Source organism: Peromyscus californicus, unplaced genomic scaffold (genome assembly GCF_007827085.1).
Source record: "Peromyscus californicus insignis strain IS unplaced genomic scaffold, ASM782708v3 Scaffold_14__1_contigs__length_90479793_seg_2, whole genome shotgun sequence".
Classification (NCBI taxonomy): Eukaryota; Metazoa; Chordata; class Mammalia; order Rodentia; family Cricetidae; genus Peromyscus; species Peromyscus californicus.
In genome coordinates this window covers 45,489,551-45,502,726 of record NW_026294436.1, presented here as the reverse complement: position 1 = coordinate 45,502,726, position 13,176 = coordinate 45,489,551, and the positions used below count along the sequence as shown (strand labels likewise).

General features: G+C 44.0%; 1 protein-coding gene across 1 annotated transcript in view; it reads left to right on the top strand.

Annotated features, from left to right (window-relative positions):
* Tnn (tenascin N) overlaps positions 1 to 13,176 on the top strand; it is a 64,502-nt gene that overhangs the window by 42,438 nt on the left and 8,888 nt on the right. The window contains exons 15-19 of the mRNA XM_052737341.1: positions 1,861 to 1,991; positions 3,579 to 3,711; positions 4,106 to 4,257; positions 10,513 to 10,609; positions 11,668 to 11,835. Of these exons, the coding sequence (XP_052593301.1) occupies positions 1,861 to 1,991; positions 3,579 to 3,711; positions 4,106 to 4,257; positions 10,513 to 10,609; positions 11,668 to 11,835 (681 nt within the window). The remainder of the gene's footprint in view (positions 1 to 1,860; positions 1,992 to 3,578; positions 3,712 to 4,105; positions 4,258 to 10,512; positions 10,610 to 11,667; positions 11,836 to 13,176) is intronic.

Here is a 13,176-nt window from a genome sequence, read left to right as displayed (position 1 = left end):
TCCTCCCTTATTTTCTCTTTGCTTTCCCCAGTTTAAAACAATTAAATTACATTTCTCTCTTTCCCTCCTCCCTCCTTCTTCCCTTCCCTTCTCTCCTTCCCTCTTTCCCTCCTTGTCCCTCTCTTCCTCCCTCTCCCTCCTCTCTCTCTCTCTCTCTCTCTCTCTCTCTCTCTCTCTCTCTCTCTCTCTCTGTCTTTCTCTCTTTTTCTATGTGGACATGAGCATCCACAGCTCATGGGGGTCATGACGTGGGGGTCAGAGAATGACTTGCAGGAGTTGGTTCTCTCCTTGTTTCATGTAGGTTCTGGGATTGGACTCAGGTCGTCAGGCTTGGTGGCAAGCACCTGCTGGCAGAGCCGTTTTGTCAGCCCTACTTTTCCCAATTTTAAAGATAATAATGATATTTTTATCTTCCTGCTTTATAGAAATATGAAAGTAACTAAATCAGACATCTCAAGTCCACAGCCAGGGGACAGTTGTGAATCAAAGAGGAGGTAGAAACTACCTTAAAATATTTAAATAGCTATGCCCTCCTTTGATTCTGAAGGAATTTCAGTCTCTCTATGTGATGGATAAAGTATGATCCATGCCAGATGTTATGCTTTAGAAAATCAAACCAAGCTGATATTACAGAGACTCAAAATTTGTCAAAACAACCTAATTCAAAACAACAGCTGTCTGATTTCTATTAAAATACTGCAATTCAGTTCTCAGCTGAAATGCTACTGGGCAGAAAATAGCCTGGAGATGTCTTTTTAGGAAGTTCTAAATTAAAATTGCCTTTTATGATATTTTTTAAAATGGAAATTTCCATTCATATCTTGTTTGCTTAAAAATATGAACATTCTAACCAGCTTTGGTGAGAATTAGTATTTTTGCTGAGCTTTTTTTTTCCTGGTCTACATGTGCATGCTCACATATCCATGCATGCCCTCTGGTACATGCTCACATACCAGTGTACACCCTCTGGTACATACTCACATACATGTGTATGCCCTCTGGTATATACTCAGGTACCCATGTATGCCCTCTGGTACATGCTCACATACATGTGTATGCCCTCTGGCATTTGAGTAGGCAAGGTATCTGCACCTTCCTAGCTAACAATCCTACCACCTTTCTTACTGAGTCCAGGAAGTCCACTCTAAAGTCCAGGAAGGCCTCTGGCCTCAAGCTCTCTGAAATCCTCCTGGTTCAGCCTCTTGAGTCCTGGAATGATAGGTATGCATGACCACACCCAGTTTCTTTCTGTTTTAACATATAATATTATCTCTTATTTCTGTACTGGGTATGAATTGAAGGCCACACACTTAGGTGTTTAAGAAATAGAATTTTGTATTTTTATGCTAATTTAATTTTATCCCAAATCTCCTTACACATTATGGCTCCTAATCTCAACATGTAAGTTTGGGGGATTTCTCAGTGCTGGACATTAGAGGCACACTAGCTTTTCATTACCTCTCCATACAATGTTCTCTGAGCAATCCCTAGGTTCTGTGTGCAGGGCCCTTTCTAACCTGTGGCTCTCATCCTTCCAAATCACACAGGGAGCTCTGCCACCACCGACAACCTGTGTGCCAAATTACGCTCTTCATATTTACCACTCTGGGAATCCACGAGGGAAACCCACGAGGGGTCCCTCCCTCTAGAGACCACTCAAAGCCATATCCCTAAATCCTCTTGACTTCCACAGATCTGACGTTTAGAAACGAAGGTTGGGAGGGCTCTGAGCAAGAACAGGACTACCAGCTGCTTAAAGGCAGGGAGAGAAATGGGAAAATACATAGAAAAAAATGAAAACAGATCACTCAAAATTATGCATATTTTAGGAGTAATTATTACCTGGCTTCTCATTTACAGAAATTGACCCTCCCAAAAATCTTCGTCCATTTGGTGTAACACATTATGGTGGGGTGTTGACCTGGATGCCTCCCTCTGCTCAAATTGATGGCTACATTTTGACCTACCAGTTCCCAAATGGCACAGTGAAGGTATGAGAGTTTCCTCTATTTCTCTTGGTGCCTTCTCTTCACAGCCTCCCTGTAGAACAAGTTGGCTTGACTTGTTGATCCCCCCGCCCCTATTGCTAAGTGATGTTATTTGTGAATACTGTGTTCTCATTGTAAGGACTAACCTCTGTGCCTGTTCCTAGCTGACTGCTACACATTTGGGGGCTGTGCATAGACCTCCTTTTATCATTCACTTGTTCATTGCTTATTCTGCTGTTCTAGGGCCTCAAACTCAGGGTGGTGTGCACACTAGGCACGCTCTGTGTCACTGAGCTCTACTGTCAGCCCTGATATTGCTGCTAGTTCCTCCTCCTCCTGCTCCTCCTCCTGCTCTTCCTGCTCCTCTTGCTCCTCCTGCTCCTCCGCCTCCTGCTCCTCCTGCTCCTCCTCCTCCTGCTCTTCCTGCTCCTCTTGCTCCTCCTGTTCCTCCTCCTCCCTCTCCTCCTCCTCCTCCTGCTTCTCCTCCTCCTGCTCCAGCTCTTCTTCCTGCTCCTCCTCCTCTTGCTCCTCTTCCTTCTCCCCTCTCCCCTTCTATAAATTGTTGGGTCTGCTTAATACATTTAAGTTCCAGGAGGACTGAGAATTTTTTTTGTCTGTTTTTTTTTTTTTTTTTTTTGTATCTAAAGCATTTAGGATAGTGCTTAGCATGCAGTTGGTGTGAATATTTTCTTTTCTTTTCTTTTTTTTTTTTTGGTGAGAGTGAGGGTTTTATCTCAGGGGCCTTATATGTGTTAGGCAAATACTCTAACCCTGAACTATATCTCTATCTCTTTTTAATATTTTTATTTTGAGACAAGGTCTCACTAAATTGCCAAGGCTGACTTCAAACTTGAACTCTTTCTGCTTCAGTCTTGAAAGCAGTTAAGATCGGAGGTGTGTGTCACCATTCCTGAGGCCATCAATAAATACTCACTGAATAAATAGATGACCATTATTTCAAGGGCTAGCCTTCCTCATGAATCTCTGAAGTCCAGAAAAGTTTCCAGACTTGGCCAAATAGAAAACTGTCATTATCTCTCTTTGTCAATAAATAAGCAAACAGATAAATAAGAAATAAGAAGTAAAAGAAGGACGCTTTGATTTATTCATTATTAAAATGAGTACATTCATTATTGCAATGAGAGTCAGTCCAATGTTGTTTATAGAGTGAGTAAGACATATTCAGAAGGATTTCTTGAAATACCAACTACTTCTGTGTCTCACAGATATGATGGCCAGTTTTGCCTTCTTTTTAAAAACATGTTCTTAGTCCAGCATTGTCAGCCTGTTGCTGATAGCATTGGCTAGAGTCAGTGTCTCAACGAATAGCCGAAGGCACGAATCTCTAGGCAACCTGGCTGCTTCTCCAGTGGTGTCCATGCAAGGCCTTGGCTCTCAGCTAGCCCTTCTAGCAGGGCTGACTCTCCATGGCATGGCCCTCCAGGGGAGTGACTGAGACTCACCGGGATTCTGGGCTGCCACTGAGCACTTGGAGAGTTGCTGACATGGAGTTAGTAAATGGTGATGATGCCCACGGTGCTGGGAAGAGACACTGAATTGCCTACTGTCTGTTACCCGCTTTGTCTGTAGGAAGTGCAGCTCCAAAGAGGCCAGCAGAGGTTTGAATTGCAAGACCTGGAACAGGGTGTCACCTACCCTATTTCCTTGGTTGCCTTTAAGGGTGACCGCAGGAGCCGGAGTGTATCCACCACCCTTTCTACAGGTAATGTGGAATCCAGCCTTTTAAATGACAGTAAGTAGAGACAGGCATTGGAGAGGCCTGGGAGGAGCATGGAGTTATGGAGAAATGAAAATGGGGTTGTGGATTCCAAACAAATTCACCCCCATAGTGAAGAGACTAAAAACTGAGTGTAGCACCTGGGAGAGCTAACCTAGGACATGAGTGACACAAACCTAACTTAATAGTGCATTTGCAGAATTGATGGGAGCAGAGAGAGGGAGAAAACTAATACGTGAGGCAAGACTTGGAAGAGGCAAAATAGTGTAGGATGCTATGAAATAATTTCTGAGCAAAGTGAATTGCCTTGTGACGGGGAAAGCTGTGCTGTCTCTCCTTCCTTCCCTTCTGACAACACTGTCCCTCTGCTTGCTCTCAGTGGACGCCCGTTTTCCACACCCCTCAGACTGCAGTCAGGTTCAGCAGAACACCAATGCCGCCAGTGGCCTCTACACTATCTACCTAAATGGCGACGCCAGCCGGCCCATGCAGGTGTACTGTGACATGGACACGGATGGAGGCGGCTGGATTGTGAGTCCTAACTGACGGTGCCCAGAGGAGCTCTGTGGAATCTCTTCTTTCTCAGCCTAGGGAGATGGTCACAGCTGCCCCATGGAGGTTCTCTTTCTTCTCTGCCTGTGGGGGAAGGAGCTTTAATGGGTTGCAATTGTTTGGAGGGAGATTTTATCCCCTTGTAAGGAGAGAACTTAGGGCTTAACACTGGTCACAGAACCATCTTGGTTAAACCAAAGCTAAGGATTATGAGTTTATCATCATCTAATAATGTCTGGTATGTATATTATTCCTATATTCTACCCTCTTCAAAGCATTTTTTAAAAACTAGACCCTCACATGATGCTTTAGTGTGAGAGGACTATTATTCTTGTCTTACCAAGAGGGAAACTGAAGCTTATGAAGAAAGATCTTTGGTTGAGTGAGTGACACACGTTAGTGACATTGCTAGAACCAAATTGCAGGAGTCACATCTGCTAGATCCTTGGTCTTTCTGATGGCTCATCTTAGGTCAACCGAGATGTAAATTCATGGCCTCTTTGATGGATCAGTCCTCTGAACTGGGACCTGGCCTGGGGTCTAGACTTTGGCTCTGTAGGACAGAAACATGATTCTAGGGCTTTGAATTGAAAGATCAAGGCCAGAGTCAGAGAAGCCTGGGCTGTGTCTAGCTAGCTGTCTCCTTCTATCGGGAGGTTTTATTCTCTGGGGCCATTGCCTGCTTATACTACAGCACTTCTCTCATTGCTTGTTGATTCAGTTCTATGATGAACCTTTGAAGATTGCAGGTGGATCATTCTTTCTCCCTCTCTTGGCTTCTCCCTGTGTCTGAACTGACAGAGGCTCTCATTTTTCTCAAATGATAGGCAGCCTTCACTCACTGTGCATTGTTACCTATTGTGGGAAAGAGAAGCCTGGTCTCATAGTGCTCAACTATGCTCAGGGCTCTGGGAAGCCAGACATTTGAGCAGCCACAGGTAAAATGATATCATCTGAGAGCAACAATGAAGAAAACTTAATATCTGTACAGTGGCAAAGAATAGTTGAATGTCTGTTTCATCCAACAATTGGATGGATGGCAGAGATGCTTAATTTATAAAATAACACAACAGATTGTAACGTGGAGGTCTCCCGCCTGAGCAGGCCCACAGGTCTGTGCCTGCTACTTTTCATCTGCACCTTTGTGACTCAGAGCATCAGTTTGCTCCGGCCTACAGCCCAGTTTCCTGCCATTGTGCCTGTAATTGACCAGTGGCAGGGTGTCTGCACTGTTCAGTGTGGCCTTTTTGAAAGCCAAGCTCATACAGGGAAGGAATCATTTATCTAAGGCAGCCGAGAGAGAGAGAGAGAGAGAGAGAGAGAGAGAGAGAGAGAGAGAGAGAGAGAGAGAGAGAGAGAGAGAGATTGAGATTTGTCTCTCTGCTTGCACAACCCATGAAATGTTGCACAGATATTTATTTAGTGAGTACCTACTATGTGTGAGATGCTGTTTCATAGACTAATGACCCAGTAGTGAACAAACCAGATGGGTTCCTGACTTCAAGGAACTTACCTTCTGTATACCCGTGCAGATGAGTCTGACTCAAACATAGTCAGTTATAGGACCACTGAATCCACTCGGCCCGGGTTTTATTTGCTTCAAGGGTCTTCTGTCCCTGAAAGATGACCCAGGCTTCTTTTGAGCTTTTAAAATCCTTTTATGGAAGTTGTTCTCTGTCCCAGGCAGCAGGAACCTAATTCAATGAACAGGCAGGACTTTGCCCTGAGGTGACCCAGGCTGCCAGGAGGAGGCTGGAAAGAACATCAGGGAACACTTAAGAGTCTCAAATCTTTCCTTCTTGGAAGTCTGAGGCTGCATCAGAGGCTCTTTCCACAGGCATTTAAGTGCCGTCTTGACTTTGCCTCCTGATTTAGTCATTCAGGACAGTGAGTAATGTCTCCAGCACAATGACAATGCTGGACTGTAGAACTCTCTAAAGATATTTTACCACCTCTTAAGACTTATTTGCTTCCACTGTTCTTACATAGTTCATTCCAGCGCATGCTAATCTCTGAACAGATTGAAAGCCTCAATCAAAGCCATCTGACCAAGATGTATAAGTTATCTGTGTGGTTACTACACTTAAATATGATATGATAAAATGCAAACTAACAATTATTGAGATATAATAACAACTTATTGTTACCTGTTTGTGCCAGGCTCTGCTCTTTCATGATCTGCTGACCTTACTGAAGCCTCCATGTAAGCTCTTAGGTGATGGGGCTTAGTTATACCTTGATCTGACAGTTGAGAGAAATGAAGCTTGGGCTGTGGTTGTAACTCAGTTGGTAAAGTGTTTGCCTAGCGTGTGTGCAGCCCCGGGACTGTTCCCTGGCACCACAGAAGACTGGATGGGATGGTCACATGGGAGGCAGAGGCCAAGGGAGTGGGATTAGAAGTTCAAGATCATCTTTGGCTACATGTGAGTTTGAGACCAGCCTGGGCTACACTGAGACCTTGTATTTAGGGGAAAAAAATGAAACTAGCTAACTTAAAAATGAAATTAGCCAACTTAGCCAAGATATATCTACTAAATGTGGAGAGTCCAGAGTCAGCTTCCCTGGATATACTGGGGCATTATTAAAAACAAAACAAAAAACCCAAACCCAAAACATGCTCATTGATTGGAGATAGAGACATTGGCAATGCGTCTGTCCTTAGAAGGGCAGGCTCAGAATCAATCCCAGCCTTGGAGTGGGAATGCTATTCACACAATGGCTAGACATGTAAGGAAGTGTCAAGACCACATCCAGCCTAGGACTCAGTTGTCTGTGGTATATGAAGAATCTGAGAATGGGGTTGACATAGGCTCCTCACCAGGAAACAAGTCTTCCAAGCCTTCAGAAATGCTACTGAGGAAATAGACCTAAAGGTGGGACTGTATGTTATCCTTGTTTGAGCTACTAAATGGTTGTGTGAATATATGGCTAATTTTCTGAGCTTCGCCATCTGTGAAACAGCATCATTACTTTTTCCTGAGAGCCAACACTGCATAGATGTCCAGGAAATGGTTTGAATGGTTGCTATATAAGTAAGTGAATGAAGAATGAAAGAAGCCAAAAATAAAAAAAAAGAATGGGCAGCCGAGAAAAGGAGAGTAAGAACAGCTGTGTTGATTGACAGTGTTAATACTGTGTGTAATGGCTTGCTGTGATTTTCCCTAAATTCTGCTATCAGCTCATTCCCATTCATAGGACATATTTGGAGGACACGTACCATCTCATCTAGTTTTCCCAGAAATGGTGCGGTGGACTTCTCTTTCCCACTTGAATCTCTGCTTTACGGCGAGCTGGCTGAGATCAGAAGCCAAAATGACGACTGACTCACTATCCCCTTGCCAGGAAGTGTCTGTGGCTGACTTGGAGTCTGGAACATTCTTTTCCCATGGATGTCTTTGTTCAACACCTCCTAGGCCACAAAGCTGTACTTGGTGCTACAAATGGAGTTAATGTGAGCGCCCATGTGGGAGCTAATGTGAGCACCCATGTGGGAGTTAATGTGAGCATCCATGCAGGAGTTAATGTGAGCGCCTATGTGGGAGTTAATGTGAGCGCTCATGTGGGACTTCTGCAGGGTTAGGATTTTCTCCTCACTCACTCACTAGCAAAAAATGTAAAGATCACACAACCATTAGGTTTACTTCACGAAATTTAAGATCATGGATAGTAGACTTTTGTGTTGGGCCTTCTTCATTTAGATGAGCACAAGGAAAAAAATTGGTAGAAATACAATTCTAGTCTTTGGTAAGTGGTTGCTAATCATTACTGAATGGGTTAGGGTGGTTTTTAGCTTGGCTCCCAAGTTCAAGTGGAATAATCGGTGTTACCATTTTCAATACTGTGTGCAGGTGTGTTTGGGTTTAGGGACTTTTCAAGTTCATTTCCTATAAAGGAGTCTGATTTACTCCCAGGGGAACTGACCATCCTTTTCCGAATAGAGATCTTTTTGTAAAGAAAGCAACTCATTTGTCTGAAATAGAACCCAGATCAGTTTCCATTTTCTTGTTTTCCATTCACTCCTCAGCATCCCAGCCTGGCTTTTTGTCTCTAACATAGCCCTTGCTGAAGTAGCTGGTGATTTCCATGTCTCTAAATCCCAGGGAGCTTTGCTCTTACATTCCTTTACCTCACATCATCAGTATGGGACACTGCTGACCATTATTTCTCTTTGTGGCTTTTGTGCTTACACATTTTTCTAGTTTTCTTTCTGTGTTCCTAGTTGCTTCTTCTCTCCTGAATGAGATCATCCATGCCCATGAGCATATTGGCGGTCTCTCTTAGTTCTGATGTTCTTTCTAAAGGGCAGTGCCCTCCCCTGTGCCTTCATCCCCCCCCTCCATCTCAGTGGATCTCTAAATCCATTAGGACAGAATGGTTCTGCTGTAGTGACAGAGCACTCTCCATTCTCGTGCTCTAACCCATGAGCTGTTTTGCTCACGTGTGCGATGCCTTCTGTAGCTTTGGCAGTCACTACTCAGAGTGGTGACTCAGTGATTCAGGCTACTTCCATTTTGTGGCTGGGCCATTTCAACATGTGGCTTCTTCCATGGGACATGGCAGTGGAAGACAGCATGGAGGACTCTACCTACCCTGGTTCTCGTAAGAATCTTTTGGCTAGAAATAGTCCCATTGCTTTTACTTAACTGGAAAGAATGCTGAACAAGGTCCTCTGTTCTTGGAACAACAACAACAAAAAAGTGAAATGACTTGGTGAATTCCTACCATTCTCTCCTACACACACCCCCACCTTAGATATCAAGCCTAGGTCTCTCTTCAGTACCCTAATCCCTTTAACCGATTACATGTGATTTTTCTTCACCAGGAAACCTCAGAAAGAATTCATACTGGACCAGAGATGTAGCTCAGTGGTAGAGCACTTGCCGAGCACTCACAAGACCCTAGGTTTGATTCCCAGTACAGCTGAAAAGACAGGAAAACAAACCCCCAACTCACAGTGTCCACAAATAAGCCTAAGATATCCTCTCAAAAGCTGTCCCTCTCAGAATCTCCCTTCCGCAAGGACAGCTGAGCAATACTTACCCAGTTCTGCGATCAAAACTCCTGTAGCACAGGAGTGCCTGTGGTGGGATCGTGTAGTTGATCAAGTCCGAAAAACATGGGCTGGAATTCTAACAACCAATCAGCTTGTCTGTGTGAGCGCTCACTGTTGACTCTCTCCTTCCACTTCCACATTCTGTCTGCCACCACGCCTGTCAAGTTCTCCTTCTGTGGACTTCTGCTTTTCTCAGGGTAGCTTCTTGTCTAAGTCACTGTCCCCTGTCAACAGCACACTGCTGTGGTCTCCAGACTAGTCACCTTTCTTCTACTCTCGGCCCTGGCCAGGCTCTTTTCTACAGTCAGAAGGATCTGGGGAAGATCCTATTTCCTGCTTAGAATCCTCCAAAATTACCCCCCCCTTTTTTTTTTTTTACAGTGGGTCAACATCTTCAACCAAATTGAATCCCACCAGAGTTCACTTGCTCACCCTGTAGCCCTCAGGGGAGTGTCCTTGGCTCTTACTTCAGTCCTGTCTCTTTCCTTCATAGCTCTTATCATTGATTGAATTGAGTTCTTATCTGTTTGATCATTTAATTCATGTCTATCTTATTTACTGGATTGTTTGATCCATTTGGACAGGAACCATTTCTCTTTTATTCATTTTGCCTGTCACCTTGTATGGTTTCCACTATATAGTAGATGCTCGATAAATATTTGTTGGGTGAACTTCTGTTGGTCCATAAATCTTAAATACTTGTGAATTAAAATAATTCCTCCTTTTAAGCTGTTTAAGTGGAAGATAAAAGACAGCCTATAAATATATCATGCTTCAATTGAGTCGAACGCTTAAAGGCTGTATGTCAGAGACAGCAAAGATCTGGAATGTTCTGTCCTACCCAACCAACTCCTGATTCTCTCAAGTTTTTCTGTGCTCTATGATTGAAATTTCTTGAGGACAGGAATGTTCCCTGTTAGGTACTATACATTTTCATACCTGGAATACATATTTCTCCTAAAATTCTTATTAATGTAATAGACAGTATAGTCAATATACTAAGATTTAAATAAAATTTGTTTCTAAAAAATGAAGATGTACCATTTTAGGAAACCAGTGCATGTACAGGTTCATAGTTTCCGCTTGCCTCCCAGAACCACCTGGAAAACACAACCACTGTTTCCCTACCCTTCAGTTATGTCTGTTCAGTAGCAGAGCAAAGCATTTATTTCCTTTCTCAGGTCTTCCAGAGGCGGAACACTGGACAGCTGGATTTCTTCAAGCGTTGGCGGAGTTATGTAGAAGGTTTTGGGGACCCCATGAAGGAGTTCTGGCTTGGTATGATCTCTGAGAATCAGGAAGGTGGGGTTGTGAGATGATAACATCCCTCTTGATGATCTGGACAGGGTATTTAAGGAAGGTACCCAGTTTCAAGGAGAGGTCCAAGGGATAGGGACACTGTGTGGTGTGGTCATGCTAATGGGAAGGCTCTTGCACACTAGGGCTGGGTGAAGAGATGGGATGTCCAGAAGTGGCTTTTATGCTGTAGCTAAGCTCTCCAGAATCTTTGCAGAGCCTGCATTTCATACAACCACAGTAGAAAGACAGTTGATTGATTTGGATCCTGGGCTCTCATTAGGACGATGTGCTAGCAGTTCCTGTAATTCTGCTAGTGCAGCCAGACATTATGGGCAGTAGTTTTGCCCATTTTCCCTCTGCTCTCTTTTGGAGCAGATGTTCACAGAGAGTTAAATAGCCAATAAAAACATCTACTGGAGCCGGGCGGTGGTGGCGCACGCCTTTAATCCCAGCACTCGGGAGGCAGAGCCAGGCGGATCTCTGTGAGTTCGAGGCCAGCCTGGGCTACCAAGTGAGTTCCAGGAGAGGCGCAAAGCTACACAGAGAAACCCTGTCTCGAAAAAACCAAAAAAAAAAAAAAAAAAAAAAAAAAAACATCTACTGGGAAATACGAAATTAAAAAGGTTGAATCTGGGCATATCGGTGTCTAATAGAGTAGATGATGTTTGTGGTTTGCTTGGTACAGTCTCCTCTGAGTTCAGAGGATGAGTAGCTGATCTGTTCTTCTACTTGTGAGCTGTGTAGACAGAAAGAAGGTCTGCTTCTGCTTTAGAGAGGTGGATCCAGGGGGCAGATTACCCCAATACTACACACCCTCTCTTACATGATGGCCTTCCATGAAGTCAACAGCATTGTCATGCTAAAGAAATAACAGAATGGGAGTATTAACACCCCAGGAGAAAGTGTTGGGAAAGCCCTTTATTAACAGAGAAGATGAATACTAAGATGACCTTTAGCTCTGAATATCTCAGATGCAGATAGTGAGAGCTCACATACAAGAGTTGATTGGTCATTAGAATTCCATTCCATGTTTTTAGGACTTGATAAACTACACAACCTCACCACTGGCACTCCTACTCGATACGAGGTGAGGGCAGACTTACAGACTGCCAATGAGTCTGCCTACGCTGTGTATGATTTCTTCCAAGTGGCGTCCAGCAAAGAGCGGTACAAGCTGTCAGTTGGGAAGTACAGAGGCACAGCAGGTAAGAGGCCTTTCTCTCACCAGGAGTCTCTCGCTCGGGTCATCTGAGGGTTGATTTGCCGTGTGCCATGGATGTGGGTTGTGGAATACTGGCATGTAGTGGTTGGTTGTCCTCACTAACAGTGGAGGTCATGCTCTCTGAAGATGCTTGAGGGGAAAGGAAGTCAGGACAATTTTTAGCCATAAAACCAGAAGTTTTGTGTGTTTCCTCCCCCAGACTCCTCCAGACTCCCCCAGACCCTCCTATGCCGCTCTGGTTTTGGCCAATTGTACGTTAGCCTGTTGAAGCAATTTCATTCTGCCTTTCAGTGGACTTCCACACACAGTGTGACTGTTACGTTTGTCTGTGTAACTCTGTGTGTGTGTGTGTGTGTGTGTGTGTGTGTGTGTGTGTGTGTGTGTTTTCAACATCTTGTGGTATTTTGCTGTAATTAAAACAGAAAAATGAAGGTGCTGAGTCAAGCAGTAAGAACTTGGGTCTCATTAGCTTACACAACAGAGACGACACAAACTGAGTCGTTTAGCCCGAAGCAGGGACTTTTAGCCTCCATTAGCTGCTCACTGGATTTTGGCCAGTGGGTGGTGTATTCAGTTCTATAGGGAAAGGAACGCTAGTAAGCAGCATGACTGAAATACTGGGATTATACTGACAGATATTTTGAGAGATGGTGTGGTTGTGGTTGTTGCTTTAATACCGATATTTTAAAAATGGTCCTTATGCCCTTTGAACAAAGTTTGTCCTCTGCCTTTATCATCCTATTTGGTGTAATCACCTAGGAATGTGTTACCGGCCAAACTGGCTGATTGCATAGGACACAGTCTCTCCTCTCTAAAGTACATGGAAAGAAGAGACTAAAAGCACAAAGCACCTTTTGCAGACCAAGTGGTATGGAAAATAAGGAGCTCAGGGGTGGAGGTGGTGGGAACATCAAGGACCTGAGTGGCTGGGGAAGCTTCCTGTAGGAGGTGGGTGGAGTTGGCTCAGACAGAGGGCTGAACACCAAGGGAGGAAAGGAGGGGGCCACCACATCTGAGGGAGCCTGGGGGAATAGAGCCTGCTGTGTACTCCAGAAGATTTGTAGGGCACCTCAGAATTGTGTCCTCAAGGATCTCTGAGGTCCGGGGCCATGATCTGAAGTGGTCAACCATGAATGGAAAATTTCTGAGTTCTTTAATTTCATTTCTTAAAACATAATATGAATTTTGCTCTTGTTTCTTAGTAACTAGCATCAAGTAAGGTACAGAATTGATGAGTTTTAAAAAATGAAATTTCTAGCAGGATTTCTCTGTCTAATCTCATGAGAGCTTAATATATTAGTGGGAATAGACCCTGAGTTTGGTG